General features: G+C 45.0%; 1 protein-coding gene across 2 annotated transcripts in view; it reads right to left on the bottom strand.

The window, feature by feature from the left end:
• The window catches only part of GALNT7 (polypeptide N-acetylgalactosaminyltransferase 7), a 143,030-nt gene extending 136,279 nt beyond the window's left edge, over window positions 1–6,751 (bottom strand). Inside the window, exon 1 of one of the 2 annotated variants that reach the window (XM_032332221.1) lies at window positions 5,942–6,751. In XM_032332221.1, the coding sequence (XP_032188112.1) occupies window positions 5,942–6,067 (126 nt within the window). In that variant the 5' untranslated portion in view covers window positions 6,068–6,751. The remainder of the gene's footprint in view (window positions 1–5,941) is intronic. The other variant, XM_032332220.1, reaches the window with a different exon arrangement.
• Between the last annotated feature and the right edge of the window lie 8,120 nt (window positions 6,752–14,871).

The following is a 14,871-nucleotide window of genomic DNA, read 5'->3' as shown; positions in this document are numbered from 1 at the left end:
CACCTGTTGAGTAAACAATTCACGCCTTTTTTTTTTTCCTTTTTAAAGATTTTATTTATATATTTTTGACAGAGAGAGACACAGCAAGAAAAGGAATCAAGCTCGGGGAGTGGGAGAGGGAGAATAGGCTTTCTATTAGCAGGGAGCCCGATGCAGGCCTCAATCCGAGGACTCTGGGATCATGACCTGAACGAAAGGCAGACGCTTAACGACTGAACCACCCAGGCGCCCAGTGATTCATGCTTTTAATAAAAATACATCTCCAAATTCTTACAAAGAATTTTGTTCACATTGTTAAGGCATAGTTCACCCTCTCACCCGTTTGTTTCCCTCTTCCACCATGCAAAACCCAAACATAAAATCACTCCTTTCATAGACTCAAGCTATGTCCATTTTACTCTAGAGATTATAAATTCTTAAACACTTCTCCTTCTGTCAGATTGTACATTCATTCTTCAGCGATGAAAATTAGAATTCAAAACACGAGCAAAGACAATGATCTAGGTTGAAGTCAGATAATCACAATCATTTTCCTACATTCAAGAGCCACTCAAATCTTGCTGACCAACTCTTTTTTTTAGAACTCTGGAGTTAGAATTTACAAATATTCTGTTTACAAATGGTCCACACTCAGAATTCTGATTTTCATTCATGTTGCATTATTTTCTCTCTCCTTCTGTCTCCAATTTAGGACTGATTGATCTAACGCAGCTTATACTAAAACCAAATTGTTGCAGCCCACACCTTATCTCCTATTCCATGCAGCCAGCCTCGATCACAAAATAGTTATCCAAATTCAACCTGCTCTTGAACAGCTTTCGTTCCTTCCTTATGAATAATTGTGCACTCCCTGAATGGCTATTCTCCACCTTCTCCACCTATGGATTTGGCTCTTGACAAAACATTCTGTGACAGCTCTCAGTGTTTCCTTATTACTACTTGGATTAAGGAAGAAAGGAATGAACCCCATGCCCTGTAAGTACTGCATCTCTTCAACTAGGATGAGATCCCTTTAAAGCAGGGACTTCTACTTGAGGTATTCTTGGTACTCTACAATGGGGTCTTCCTGGGAGGGACGTGAAGAGACATGGTTGTAACAAGTTTGATGCCTTTGACCTTTGACCACTGGATGGGCAACACTTCTGCAAAATCCACAGATTTTGAATTCTTAGGAACGTTTGCATTTCTGGGGTGTCCAGACCCAAGGGGGCAACATGAATGAATGCCTCAGCACCCTGGTAGGTGGAGGAGATAGTCCATGAGCTACTCCAAGAAACCTAAATCCTGCCTTCAAAGGACTCAGTCAGTGGCTTACAGTGAAATGAGAAAGCTTCTGATTCTCTCCCCCCAAGAAAGCACATGAACGTACAAGTCTGCATTAATTTCAGGGGGTCTGTAACGCCCAGAGTTCATAGATATGGGAGTTTTTCATTACAGGTGTGAGGGAGGACAGCAATACATAACAAAAACAAGTCCCAAGGCTTTTCAACCGGGGAAGTGAGACAACAGTGACCACTTAAGACACTACGCTTTTGGTAAGTGATAGCTCTATTCCTAATATCAATGGAGCTTCCATTTGAAATAAAGTCTTAAGGTCAAGGGCAAAGTCTTTCAGGTTGCAATCAATCATCACAGAGATAAAAGGGTTTGGTAAGGTGGAATTTGACTGTGATAGGGTAATAATTCACTCACTCACCCTCATTTAAGCAATATTCCTTTCAACGGGTCTTAGCTTATCATTTAAAACCTCTCTGCCTAGGACGGATTCCTGAGTTAGCCCTGCTATGCATGCTCTAAACCTAAGTGGCAGTAATGGCTTGACTAAGGTAGTATCTGCACATACAAAGAATCATCCACTTACCAGCAGCTTCTCATCAGTACTGGATTAGCTATAATAAAACCACGGAAGACCTCAACATTTCCATTACAAACCTTTATTGTCAGGAGCTTATTGTTCAATTTTAAATTCAGGGCTAGGGGCGCCTGGGTGGCTCGGTTGTTAAGTGTCTGCCTTTGGCTCAATTCATGATCTCAGGGTCCGGGGATAGGGCTCCCACATCTGGCTCCCTGCTCAGTGGGGAGCCTGCTTCTCCCTCTCCTGCTCCCCCTTCTCCTGTTTCCTCTGTCTCTCTCTCTAATAAATAAAATCTTTAAAAAAAATAAAAATTTAAAAACTCAAGGCTGAAACTTGGAATGTATGGTTTGGAAGATACTATATTTAATTAAAGGAACTTTCTGCACTTCGCAAGTACTAAACAGATGGTCTTAATAAATGCTGACCTCAAAATATCCAGAGGACAAAGCCTAAAAAAGTAAACCTTCCCATAAGCATAAAATAGAACAGAAAATGTATGTTTGTCTTCAGAACTTTCAGTGTGACAAATAATCTATCAGCCTAAACCTCCTGACACCTTCTCTACACCCACATCCAATCACTAGTTGTAATACCATTGCATCTTTAATAGCTCTTGAATCAATTCTTTACTTCTATTGTTACCCTGCAACATCATGTCCCACCCGAACCGAACCGTTATAATCTCCAACAGGACTCCTACACTCTGCTCTTGCTCTAAATTAATTCATACCTCCTGCAGGCAATCAGAATCCTTCCAAAAGACTAATCAACAAATCTAATCAAGTCCCCCCTTCCCCCTCTTAAAAATCCTTCCATGGCTTCTGCTGTTCTAAAGAGATCATCTTTAGCCTAGTCTACAAACATTTACATACTCATTCTACCTCTCCTCTCATTCTCCCTGTTCTAATTATATTGGTCTTCTTCTAGTTCCTCAGTTCACCATACTACTTCCTACCTCAGGCCCTTTGCACATACTTCTCCCTCTCAGGAGTGCCTTCCCCCCACATCCATATCAACTATCTGTATTCAGATCTTCAGATTTCAACTCACTATGTCATTTCTTCAGGGGCTTTTATGACCAAATTTCTGTTCCCTTATCCCTTTTTCAAAGCATGTAGCATAATTTTTATTTGCAGATTTGTGGAGTTTTGATTAAAGTGGGGTGCTTTTTTCCTCACAAAGCTGTAAGATCCAGGGTTAGTGGTAAGGAGTACTTCCTCGATAACTAGCATTAGTATATAGTAGGCACTCAAAAATGTTTAATTAAATCCCATCATATACAACAGAGTATAATTTGAACGGTAAGATCATCTTTCACATCATTTACCTAAGAAAAACAGTGAGAGGCCCTGAATGAGGAAGGAGATAAGAAATGTTTCTCATCTTGACCATGGGTATTATGTTTTGTAATAGTGACCTCCACAGCTGGGCAGATATGAAGAAGTAGTCCAGGTTTTTAAAAACAAAACAAACAAAAAAAGAAAACAAAAAACGAGGTTGCTACAGACTTTATTGCCTGGCAGGCACACTGAAAGTGCAAGACAAACAATGGCACAGGGTGGAACCACAAGTACAAGCTTGCCAGAGTAGAGGCAGAACCTTTATTTGGTAGATTGTTCTAGCCTATTTCAAGACATTTACAGGGATTTAGAAAGATCCAAAAAAAAAAAAGCTTACAGGTGGATCAGCATTAAAGAAAAGGCAGGTGCGTCACAGTGTGGGGAGGTGTCTACCATGATAATCAAAGGAAAAGAACTAGAAGGCAGAAGGGAAATTCAAGAGTCAGAATTTATGTGTTGGTCAGAAATGTTCTTCTAGTGCCAGATCTCAGAAGTGCTCAGACTAGTTTTTAATAAAAGCAGGCAAAAGTCCTTTATTTATGCCCGTAATGATTCACAAGCTATGCCTTAAATTGCAGTTAACAACTGCCTGTTATTTTGTTTTCCCGATACAGAAGGATTCTTTTCAGTGTTAATTTACATTTAAAAGTCTTAAAAAGCTAGCTTCTGTCTTTGGCAAATGATAGCAATGACCATGGACCCAGTGACAAACTATCAAATAAGTTGAACCAAAAATCAAGATATCACCTGCTATTGAATGACTAGCCTTGTGGCTGGGTAGTTACTATAGAACCACTTTAATAAAGACTTATTACAAAAGAAATGGGTATTGGTGTGGATGTTCCATCACCTCTTTAAAAGACTTGTCATGTGAACTACAGGACATTCTGAATATGGTTAGTTTTGTCAGACTTTCCTCAGTTTCTCTCCCAGAAAATGGGGTCTTAACATTCCTAGCTCTCTGGGAAAGGCCATTTAATGACTTAAACACTCTCAATTGCGATATTCAGTTATCCTCTGTCAATCATTTTGAAAGCAAAAATCATAAAGAGGTCACCATCAGCCCACGAGATCTGAGAGGCTTAGAATCACAAACACACTAAAAGGAAAACTTGGGACTTTTTATTAGTAGTACTCAGATAACTTAGATGGGAACCCACCCCAGATATTATAAAGAAATTCCACTTCAGTCCAGACTTCAAATACTAAAACGTAAGAGTAATCTAATTTTACCATATAGACGGCAACTGCTAAGGAAATCTCTTCCTAGGATTCTCATTCTTAAAAGGAAGCCTAGTCATTCAACCTCCTGATGCTAAGTTAAGGCTAAGGAAAGTTAATAAAGGAGATCACACAGACGCAGTGTGGGTAATATTTGCAAAAGGCACTTTACTGGAGAGCCTAACTCCTCCCAAGGCCCCTGGGCCACTCCGTGGCCCTGAACTCCTCACCCTCAAGGGCAGCGGGCCCAGCGGGCTACCCCGGGCTCCTGGATGAGGAAGGAGAGGGGTGCGGCGGCTCATTTTCGGCTCATTTTCGGGGGGAGCGGAATCCGGGCGGGGGAGTTGGGAGAAGCCGGTATGCAGCCAACCAACTGGGTCAGCGAAGCTGCAGTCGCGGCGGCCCCCTCCCGGCGCGGCTCACGGTAACTAACGTTCCGAGGCGCCTGACTAAACCCTCAAAGGCAAGGGAGTGTCAAAGCTAACACTCGCGCCTTGGGCGGCAGACAAATGCGTCCCAGCGGAGGCGCGGGGAGCTCCGCTCCGCGGCGCCCCTCGGCGTCGGGCTGGGCGAGCCGGCGGCCAAAACCAAGCGGCGGGGCGCCGGTACAAGTTAGTTTTCCGGCCCGAACAGCCCTGCCACAGCCGGGTTAGAGGAACCGGCCCCACATCCCCTCGGACAGAGCGGCCGGGAGCAGGCGGGCGGGCGAGCGACGCGGCTCTGGAAAAAGGGACTTCCCCCGCGCTGTGCGGACTGCGGCCGAGGGGCTCGCGAGCCGGGCGGGGACGCCCCTCCGCCACCTCGGGCCAACCGCCCCTCCCCTCACCCGGGAAGGGAGGAAGGGCCGGTCCAGGGCGAGGCCGCGGCCGCACATCGCACCCCGTCTCCGGGCCGCCAGAGCTGGGGTGGGCGGGTGGGGGGGGCAGGGAGGCGGCGCTCTGCGTACGAGCCGGAGGCGGGGCGCCATCTCCCTCCCACTCCCGGCAGGCAGGCGGGCCGGGGGAGCCGGGGGCTGCGAGCATCCCCGGACGGGTGGTGGCGGGAGGGAAGGCTGCACCGAGGGGCCTGGTCCCGAACGGCGGTGATGGCAGCGGCAGCATCTCGCCTCCTTCAGGCCTGCACGCGCCACAGGCCGCAGCCTGGACCAACCCCACGGCCCCCAGCCGCGACCGCGGCGGTCCCGGCACGGAGGACTCGGGGGGCTGGGCGGCCGCGGCCCCGGCTCTCCTACCGCTCCGCCCCGCAGTCCCGGCGTGGAGCGCGGCCGCCGGCAGCGGCGGCGGCGGCGCCCCAGGAGGGGGAGCGCGGGAGGAAAGGGAGGCGAGGGGGCGGGCCGGTGGCTGGTGGCCGGGACCGGGTGCTCGGGGCTCGGCGCCCCCGATCGGCCCGCGCTCCGCCAGCACCACCTGCGGAGCTGCGGCGCAGCGCCGCGCCCCGACCCCGCCGCCCCTCTCCCGCCACGCGCGCGCGCAAACAAAACAAGTTGCAGGTCGCAGCCGCCGGAGGGGGCGGGCGGGTCACTCACCCTCATCTTGCTCAGCGGGCTTGGGTCGTCCGGCCGCGGGGACAGGGAAGACCAGAGGACTACTAGCCCCAGGAAGCTTCCCACCACCAGTAAACTGCGTAAGATGAACCCAATCTTCAGCCTCATCTTCCTCCGGCGGCGAGAGACACAGAGCCCGGCGCAGCCGCCGCCACAGCTCTCCCCTCCCTCCTTCCCCCTCCTCCGGCTCTCCACCTCCTCCCTCCCCCACCCCTACCGCTTCGGCTGCCGCCCTCTTAGCCGCCTGCCCTTTCGAGCTCCAGATCCGGAACTCCCCTTGGCTCTACCTTCCCCCGGGCTCTTCCCTCCGCCCTCCTCCCCGCGGCTCGTCGGCTCGGACTGCGCTCCGCCGCCGCGCCCCCCCACCCCCCACCGTCGGCCTCCGCAGAGCTCCAACCGACCCGTGTGCCTCGCTCTTCCAAGCGTCCTCTCTTGTCTCCCTACCTTCTTCCCAGCCCGCAGCCCTCTTCTTCTCTCCCCACTATGTCCAAGAATCCTCTTGGCAATTCCCTGTTACCTTGTTACTAACTTACACTTTCCCGGGGTCTGGTCCTTAGCCTTTGCCCCACTGCTCAGCTCTGAAAGCTTCCAGATTCCCAAACTTTTGTTTTAATTATGGGCCATAACTCTGTCCTTAACGCCCGTACCCTCCGGGATCCCCCGGCCCGCCGCCCCCCTCCCGGCGGACCTGGAGCGGTTCCTGGCTGCCCCTCCCTTTCTTACTCCCACTACCCGGAGCCCCCAGCCGCTAGGCTTGCAGGAAGCAAACCAGGAAGTCAGGGCTACCGCTGCCGCAGCAGCAGCTCCACGTGGCTGATTTATAGCTGGGAGGATTTTTTCTTATTGATTGTTCTTGCTTTTTCACACGGCTCCTTAAGGAGGTGAATTTGTAACTGAAGGGCCCAGGTGTGATGGGCACGTATCACTGGACTGGAGGGGTTCACCTGCAAAGCCAATATTCACTTTCTCTGGAGCTAATTAGAAGAATGCTTGTCTCGTGCTAATAATATCAACCTTGTTCAGGAGCTGTTTCTATTTGGAGGACCGAGGACTGGGGATTTATTAAACAATGCTCTACCTTCATTGCCTCCCTCAGACCTGATTTTTACCACTTGATGGACGTTCCTTGATTTCTGTTTTTCTACCCTTTTCTGCCTATGAGACCTAAATTATACATGGAAGGTTATCGACAAACGTGTACCAAATACTTCACCCTGAGGGAGGAGTAATTTTAGTCCATATCTCCCAACAAAGATGACAGTCACTTTATTGCCAAGCCTATGTGATTACGTTATCAGTGGACCATATCTTAAACTGCCTAATTTAAGTTAAACAGAATGTTTAGTATCTTATCCTAATATTTAGGATGGTGAAAGTTCATCCTTTTTCCTAATGCCTCATATCTAAAATGACTTTTAAAAAAGTAAAAACTGTTTATTTAAATTTTTAAAAAATGAAATAAGGAATTTGAATCATGCAGATAAAGAACCGTACCAATCTAACTTCATGTACTTCCTAATTTGGGTTACATTACCTATATATTGAGGAATTCCACAGATGTCATAATTTCAGAATTTCCACAAAATATTTGAAGTGATGTCCTTGTGAACAACATAGGGAAACGTAGAATGGATGACAATATAGTTAGGCATATTCTTGTTTGGCTGAATGAATAATTACACAGTTGCAATATAAGCCATTATAATACACAGATCACCTGGAGAAGGGGTATCAGGTGTTGAACACAAATCACTACCCAACCCACCATTTTTATCAGCCACTTAAGAGCTAGTTGTTTTTAGTATAAAATGAGGGAGATTTTTTTTTAAAGATTTTATTTATTTATTTGACAGAGAGAGAAATCACAAGTAGGCAGAGAGAGGCAGGGAGAAGAACGGAAGCAGGCTCCCTGCCTAGCAGAGAGCCCGATGTGGGGCTCCATCCCAGGACCCTGGGATCATGACATGAGCTGAAGATGAGGGAGATTTTGCAGAAGACTTTCTTGGTGAAAAAGACCTGAATATTTAATTGCTTACATATGAACCTGCTGGGTAATACAGAAAAATAATGCCCCACTGTTGGGTCAATTCAGGTCCATGTTGGGACCCAGAAATCCAGATAAGTTGTGCACCACCTTTGGAGAAACAGTGACAGGGAAGGGGTGCTTGGGGAAAGATTTATTTAGGTATTCTTGGGAGGCAGGAATAGGATCATTTGTGGACTCAACTTGAGCTGCTCATAAGGGAGGAAGACACCTTTGGGATGACAGTTCCCTAGATAAAGACAGGGCTTAGAATAAGGGACCTTTAAGGGATCTTATTCTGATCACATGAGGGAATAATTCTGTTTGAAATCAGCTGCTGAAGTTGAATCTCTCATTTGTGCTCTCACTTTCACAGAGAAGACAGCTTTTTATTATTAAGAAAATAGGAAGCTTTATTTTTACTATTAGCATAGTTGCACAGGTATGCAAATTTTAAGTGGTACTTATTACTCACTAAGTAATGGGAATGATTCTTGTGCAGAAATAGGATTCAGAGATCCAGCCATCACCCTTTAGTTTTACACAGAACTTAAAATTTCCGTGGAAAGATACAAAGTTAGAAATTGACAAATGGGTGTAGAGTTGTAAAACCCCATGTTTCTCTGAGTCCTCACAGTGTTTAAAAGAAATGAAAAGAATGCTTTAAAAATATATGCCCATTGCAATATTTGCTGGGAGGCAACCTGGGAGACACACCTCTGTTTAGAACATGAGCTACATGCAAAGCTTACATCAGTGTTAGCCACTTAACCTCTCTGAACCCAGGGCTCTTACCTGCCGAATAATGATTACAATGCTCATTTCACAATATTATCAAAGGAATAATGGAGATTAAGGACATAAGCCATAAAGCATATGTAAAGATATAAAGTGTAAATATATGGTGGTAGAACAAGGCTGAGTTGTGTAAGGGCATATATATATATATTTTTTTAATGGATGCTACTTTTATATGACAGAGATTTGTGTAATCTTTCCGGTTTGTCTAATCCTGGGTTCACCGAAGAAGAGGGTAGGGACTAGAACAGCATTGGGGGGACAGAGAGGATCGCCAAGGGAGCACTGCCCTCTGTCAGGCATGCAGTTGAGGTGGTGCGCCTTGACACGATGTCTTTGGCTAGGAGGCCGGCAGAGGACTCAGAAGCAAGGTAATGGGATGGGGTGGAAAAGAAAATTTTGAATGCCTAGTGTGTGCAAGAGATTAACTTCACTTAATCTTTTTTTTTTTTTAAGATTTTATTTATTTATTTGACAGAAAGAGATCCCAAGTAGGCAGAGAGGCAGGCAGAGAGAGAGAGGAGGAAGCAGGCTCCCTGCTGCGCAGAGAGCCCAATGCGGGGCTCAATCCCAGGACCCTGGGATCATGACCTGAGCCGAAGGCAGAGGCTTTAACCCACTGAGCCACCCAGGCGCCCAACTTCACTTAATCTTGACACAACCTGAGTGAGGGTGGTAATTCTGCTGTTCTCAAGCTGGGATTCAAAGAAGATCTTTCTAGCTTCAGATTCTTGCCACCACATGCATACTCCTCACCAAGCCGGGCTAGCCTTCTGGGCCTAGAATATAAATAAGTGTTCTCCGAGGGGATGCAAAAGGTCAAGGCCTAAAGATCTGTTAGGTTTTTAAATTCTTCCTGGTGCCTGCCCTTTTAAAGGAGAACCCACCGAAAGGAATTGTGGCCAAGCTTGGGTTGCAGCCTTTTCTTTTTTTCTTTTTAAGATTTATTTATTTGAGAGAGAGAGAGAGAGAGAACGAGTGGGGGGGCAGAGGGAGAGGGAGAGTCTCACCCCTCCTTTCTGTTTTATGGTGCAACCAAGCTGAACCCAAGAGTCTCTAAGTGTATCTTGATCTCCCTTGCCTTCAGGCCTTTGTAAAGGGTGTTCTTTTGGCCTGAAACAATACCTTAACAACAACAACAACAAGCAGCTTTTCCACACTCCTGCTCACATCACTCCCCACCACTCCAAGATCCCCACCACCACCCCCTAACTAACTAATATCCTTCCTAGGTACCCTCCCTAGGTGCTACCACTGCACCCCACACTTTTCCTTCTCTACTAATTACCACTACGTTGTAATTGCTTAATTTCTTTTCCCACGCCCAGATAAAGAGGTACAGGAGAGTGGAGTTTGGTCTACTTGGTTCATCATTACATTCCTGTGTCTAGAGTGTAGGAAGGGTTCAGTAACTATTTTTTCGATGAAATGTTGAATGAATAATCGGATGGAGACTGTACAGTGAAGACGAAAGGTAGACGAGGGGTCAGAACTCTGTCAACTGCTCTTCTTCCTTACCTGGAGGTTCTCCTTCTGAGGATAAAACTTTAGAGGTTTCATCTAATTAGAAAAGTGATTATTTTGCAAGTTGTCATCAACAGCGGCAGCTGGCAGACTATTGTTTCCCCTTTCCTCCGCATCCTACTAGGGCAACTCAAGACAAGAGGAAAGGGATAGTTTTAATTAAAATTGAGACTTTTGTATCTACTGAGAATCCACTCCCCCCCACCCCCAGCAAAGAAAGAGATTAAGTTGTATTGAAATGGGAACATGTAGCCATGGGCAATTACTATCTGCAACGAAATTTCAATTTTAACTATGTTTGGCTGCCAAGAACTCAAGTCAGAGTCAGTGACCTATAAATTACTGGGCAAATCTCCTATTACCTATTCTGTAAACATTTAATCACCTCTTTTCAAAGAACCCCAGTGGTAGTACTTTCAAGTCAAAAATGTATTTTACCTTTTAGAAAAGAACTACTATTTAGATATGTTTAAAGTGTTGATAGTTTGTTTGTTAAGAATATATTAATTCGTGGGGCGCCTGGGTGGTTCAGTGGATTAAAGCCTCTGCCTTCAGCTCAGGTCATGATCCCAGGGTCCTGGGATCCCAGCCTCATTGCATTTGGCTCTCTGCTCAGCAGGGAGCCTGCTTCCCCCTCTCTCTCTCTGCCTGCCACTCTGCCTACTTGTGATCTCTGTCTGTCAAATAAATAAATAAAATCTTTAAAAATATATATATTAATTTGTGCGGTGTTTATTAGTTATCTCTTACTGCATAACAAACTACCCCCAAATTTAGCATTTTAAAACAACAAACTGAACTCACACAGTTTCTGAGGGTCAGGAATTCAGGAGTGGTTTATTTGGATGGTTCTGGCTCAAAGTCTTTCACGAGGTTGTTGCCAGGCCACAAGCTGGGGCGATAATCATCTCATGGTTCTACTGGACTTAAGAGAATCTGCTTCCGAGTTCACTCATAAAGCCAACAGGCAGGCCTCACTTCCTCACAGGCTTTGGGTGGGAAACTTTAGTTCCTCATCACAAGGGCCTCTCCAGAGAGCTGCTTATGACATGGCAGCTGTCTTCCTCCAGAAGAAAAGATCTGAGGGCAAGAGAAAGCCCAAAGCTGAAGTCATAGTTTGGTACAGTGTGGAGGCAGAGTAGACAAGGGTGTGGATACTAAGAGGTAGGGGACCGTGGGAGCTTAAGAAAAACAATGGGAATCAAGTATCTGGGTCAGAATACTAGTTTTTCATTTATTGTTTGTGTTAACTCAGTTGTGTAGTATTCATTATCATATGCTGAAATCGTTCAGAAAGAATTCAGATCTTAAATAATTACTTATTTCTGGTTATCTCGCAAAGAAATACTCTGTGTACTATTGTCAACTATAAAACGAAGGAATTAGACCAAATGATCTTAATTCCTTTCAATACTGAAATTCTAAGACTGCCCTGTGATGTTGATGCGTGGTTGACACTTTTAAATTTATACTGTAGCGTGGAATCCGGTAAACTGAAATTCTGCCTTTACACTTTTCTTCCTGACATGGATTATTGTTTCTAGCATAAGTTTATGAGCCGGATAATTCGTAAATTGTGCTCATCTGGAATAAAAGACTATTGTCCCTAGGGCTTCCATTTGATGAGGTTAATCGTATCCTACAGTGTTTCGAAGGCAAAAATGCTTATTTAAAAGCCCTCTTAGATTTAACACTGTAGAGCACTACCTCCTCATAGTTCGGCACTGTTTTCGGACTCCCACAATTCAGAAGTACTCTTCGGATTTTAACCGTTTACTTAAGAGGTGATTGAAGCAAATTTGATCTCTTACCACTCTTGCATGGAACCTGTTTCCCAGTGTCCCACTGCTTTTAGCATTAAATCCAAATTTCTCACTGTATTACAGAGACTATTGTGAGCTTGCTTCTGCTTTCCTCCACAGCTTCAAGGCTGGTCCATGAGCCCTTCCAACTCAAACTATAGCTACACTGACCTCTCCATTTCTGGAACAGGCCATGGTCTCTCGCTTCTAGGCCTTCTTGCATGGTATTCCCTTACCTGGGACACTGTTTTAGCACTAAATCCCTTCTGCCAAACTCCTGATCATCTTCAGTTCAATTTATACATCAGTTCTTTCAGAAACCTCTCGAATGTTCTCTTCCGACCCCACCCTTGGCGATGCTCTCAGAGTACCCTGTGCCCACTCTGTTGTACCACATAGCGTTCTACATTTGTTACTGCTTCTTCAGTGGTCTGTCACCCCCACTGGGCCAAATTTCTTAAGGGTAAGGGCCACATTCTTGTCATCTGTGATTGTATTCCTAGATGTCCATCGTGCCTGCCTCACAGGAGATGGTCAGTGTTTGAGAGTAAACGAGGGCAAGTAGCTTTCATATGTTCACTGGATCACATGTTCACTCTGTGTTTTAAGCACAGAGAAGTTTGGAAGCATAGTGTAGTAAAAGACCTATTGCATGCATACCCATAAAGAAAAAACATACTTGTTCATTGCTCAGTTGTTAGAAAACAACAGAAGAAAAGATGAAATTTCTAGGCCTCGGCAAGATGCAGTAAGGCACAGTGGGGAAATGTAAGGTCTGGAATTAATTACTGGGAACGGAGTCTTGTCCAGCCTCTCCTCCTGGATCATTTCCGGTGATGTCTCTGCATAATCTCTCTGCAGGCTGTACCTCAGTTTCTTCTTTAGTGTGTGTAACTCTGCTTATCTCCTCCAGGATGTCTGAAAAGGCTTCTAGATATAGACCATCACTAAAAATAACCTAATCTTATAACTAATTTAAAAATGTGTCAGGTAGTTCTGTCACTAAAAAATAAAAATCTTAGGAACCAAAGCTCCCTTCTTGCTACACACTGCCCCCACTCCACCTCAGTGATGAAGTTCTTTACCTCAGTTTTCTGTCATCTCTATGAGCTTCGGTGTCTTTCTATAGCTTGATAATGTGTGTAGAAATCTCCATTTTCTTCCCCCATGCTTTAATAATTTCTAATTAACAGATCTTAAGAGGGGATAATAGCTAAATGTTTTGCATAAGTATTTTAGAGTTGAGTGGCTTTGCCCTTTTTTAGGAGCTGGGATAGGAGGGTACACTGTTCTACATTTTTATCTGACAAAAATGAGTACTTTGATTCCCAGATAATAAACTGATAGCCGTTGGAAACTACCCATCTGCTCGCTGATGCAGAGGTTTATATGCACAAACTGTAATAGGACTTAGAGTAATTCCTTGACAAATTTCAGTTTTAAAGACTTTTCATGTCTTTTAACCACACTCGGCTGAGAACTTGAGTCTTTCTTCAGTGGATTTCGTATTTTAATTTCATGAAATTTTAGCACTTCAAGGGAAATTAGAGTCTAGCCAAATCTCTCATTTTACATTTGACAGGTGAGGTTCTCTGTCCCTCTTCTTTTTTTTTTTTTTTTAAAGATTTTATTTATTTATTTGACAGAGAGAGATGACAAGCAGGCAGAGAGGCAGGCAAAGAGAGAGGAGGAAGCAGGCTCCCTGCTGAGCAGAGAGCCCAATGCGGGGCTCGATCCCAGGACCCTGAGATCATGACCTGAGCCGAACGCAGCGGCTTAACCCACTGAGCCACCCAGGCGCCCCTCTGTCCCTCTTCTGACACCATTTCTTTTCATTATACCCCTGTTGCCATCAAACTGATGCCCTGAGAGATTATCAGTATGACAAAAACAGGATCGTTTGTCTTGAAGATATCAGATTCCCACATTAAAGAAGGTGAGATTCTGGGCGATATGTTTTTGCTGAATCTCTCTGGCCTGACCGTGGTAGGTGTAGCTGGATAAACAGGATCTCTAGAAGGATGTGAAGACGTGTAGACCAGGAGGAAGGAGCATTTTGCTGCTTGTCCAAGGCAAACTACAGCCTAAAAGGCACATGACGGGAACCACACAGAAGTTCTCCGCACCGTTTTCTGAATGTTTTTTGGATTAATTATAAATGGGTTATTTTTAGTAATGGACTGTGCCCCGAAGCTGTTTCAGACATTTCAAAGGAGATAAACCAAATTGCATGCAAATAAAGAAACTGAGGTATAGATTCTCACATGTGCAGGAAGATTATCCTGAATGATCCATGAATCAGGGGCCAGGCAGGGAGTAATTCCAAACCTTCTATTTCCCCACTGGGCCATACTACATCTTGCTGAGACCTGATAACTTTCTCTTTCCTTCACTTATTTTCTAACAACTGAGCAATGAACAGGTGCATTTTCTTTTTATCTGGATGTGTGGTCCTACGTTAAATGAGTATTTGGAGAACTACACCAGGGAGTTGTGAGCCGAGAGTGCTGATCTTCGGAGAAGCTCAAAATACTGTCACTTAGATAAATGTACCTTTTGGCTATTGCAAAGAGTTTTGAAATTTGAATTTTAATTGTATTTCTTTTTGGAGAATGGTCTTTGAGGACTTGGTCTCATAGGATGTCATCTATTTCTCAGACTGCATAAAATGATTTTTAACAAATTGAATCATTTTCTATAATCTTTTATTGTATATACATAACTATTTCTATTCAACTTTTTTAAAACATGTATCATGCGAGGCA

The sequence above is a fragment of the Mustela erminea genome, chromosome 2 (assembly GCF_009829155.1).
Source record: "Mustela erminea isolate mMusErm1 chromosome 2, mMusErm1.Pri, whole genome shotgun sequence".
Classification (NCBI taxonomy): domain Eukaryota; kingdom Metazoa; phylum Chordata; class Mammalia; order Carnivora; family Mustelidae; genus Mustela; species Mustela erminea.
This window is presented reverse-complemented; position numbering and strand designations above follow the sequence as displayed.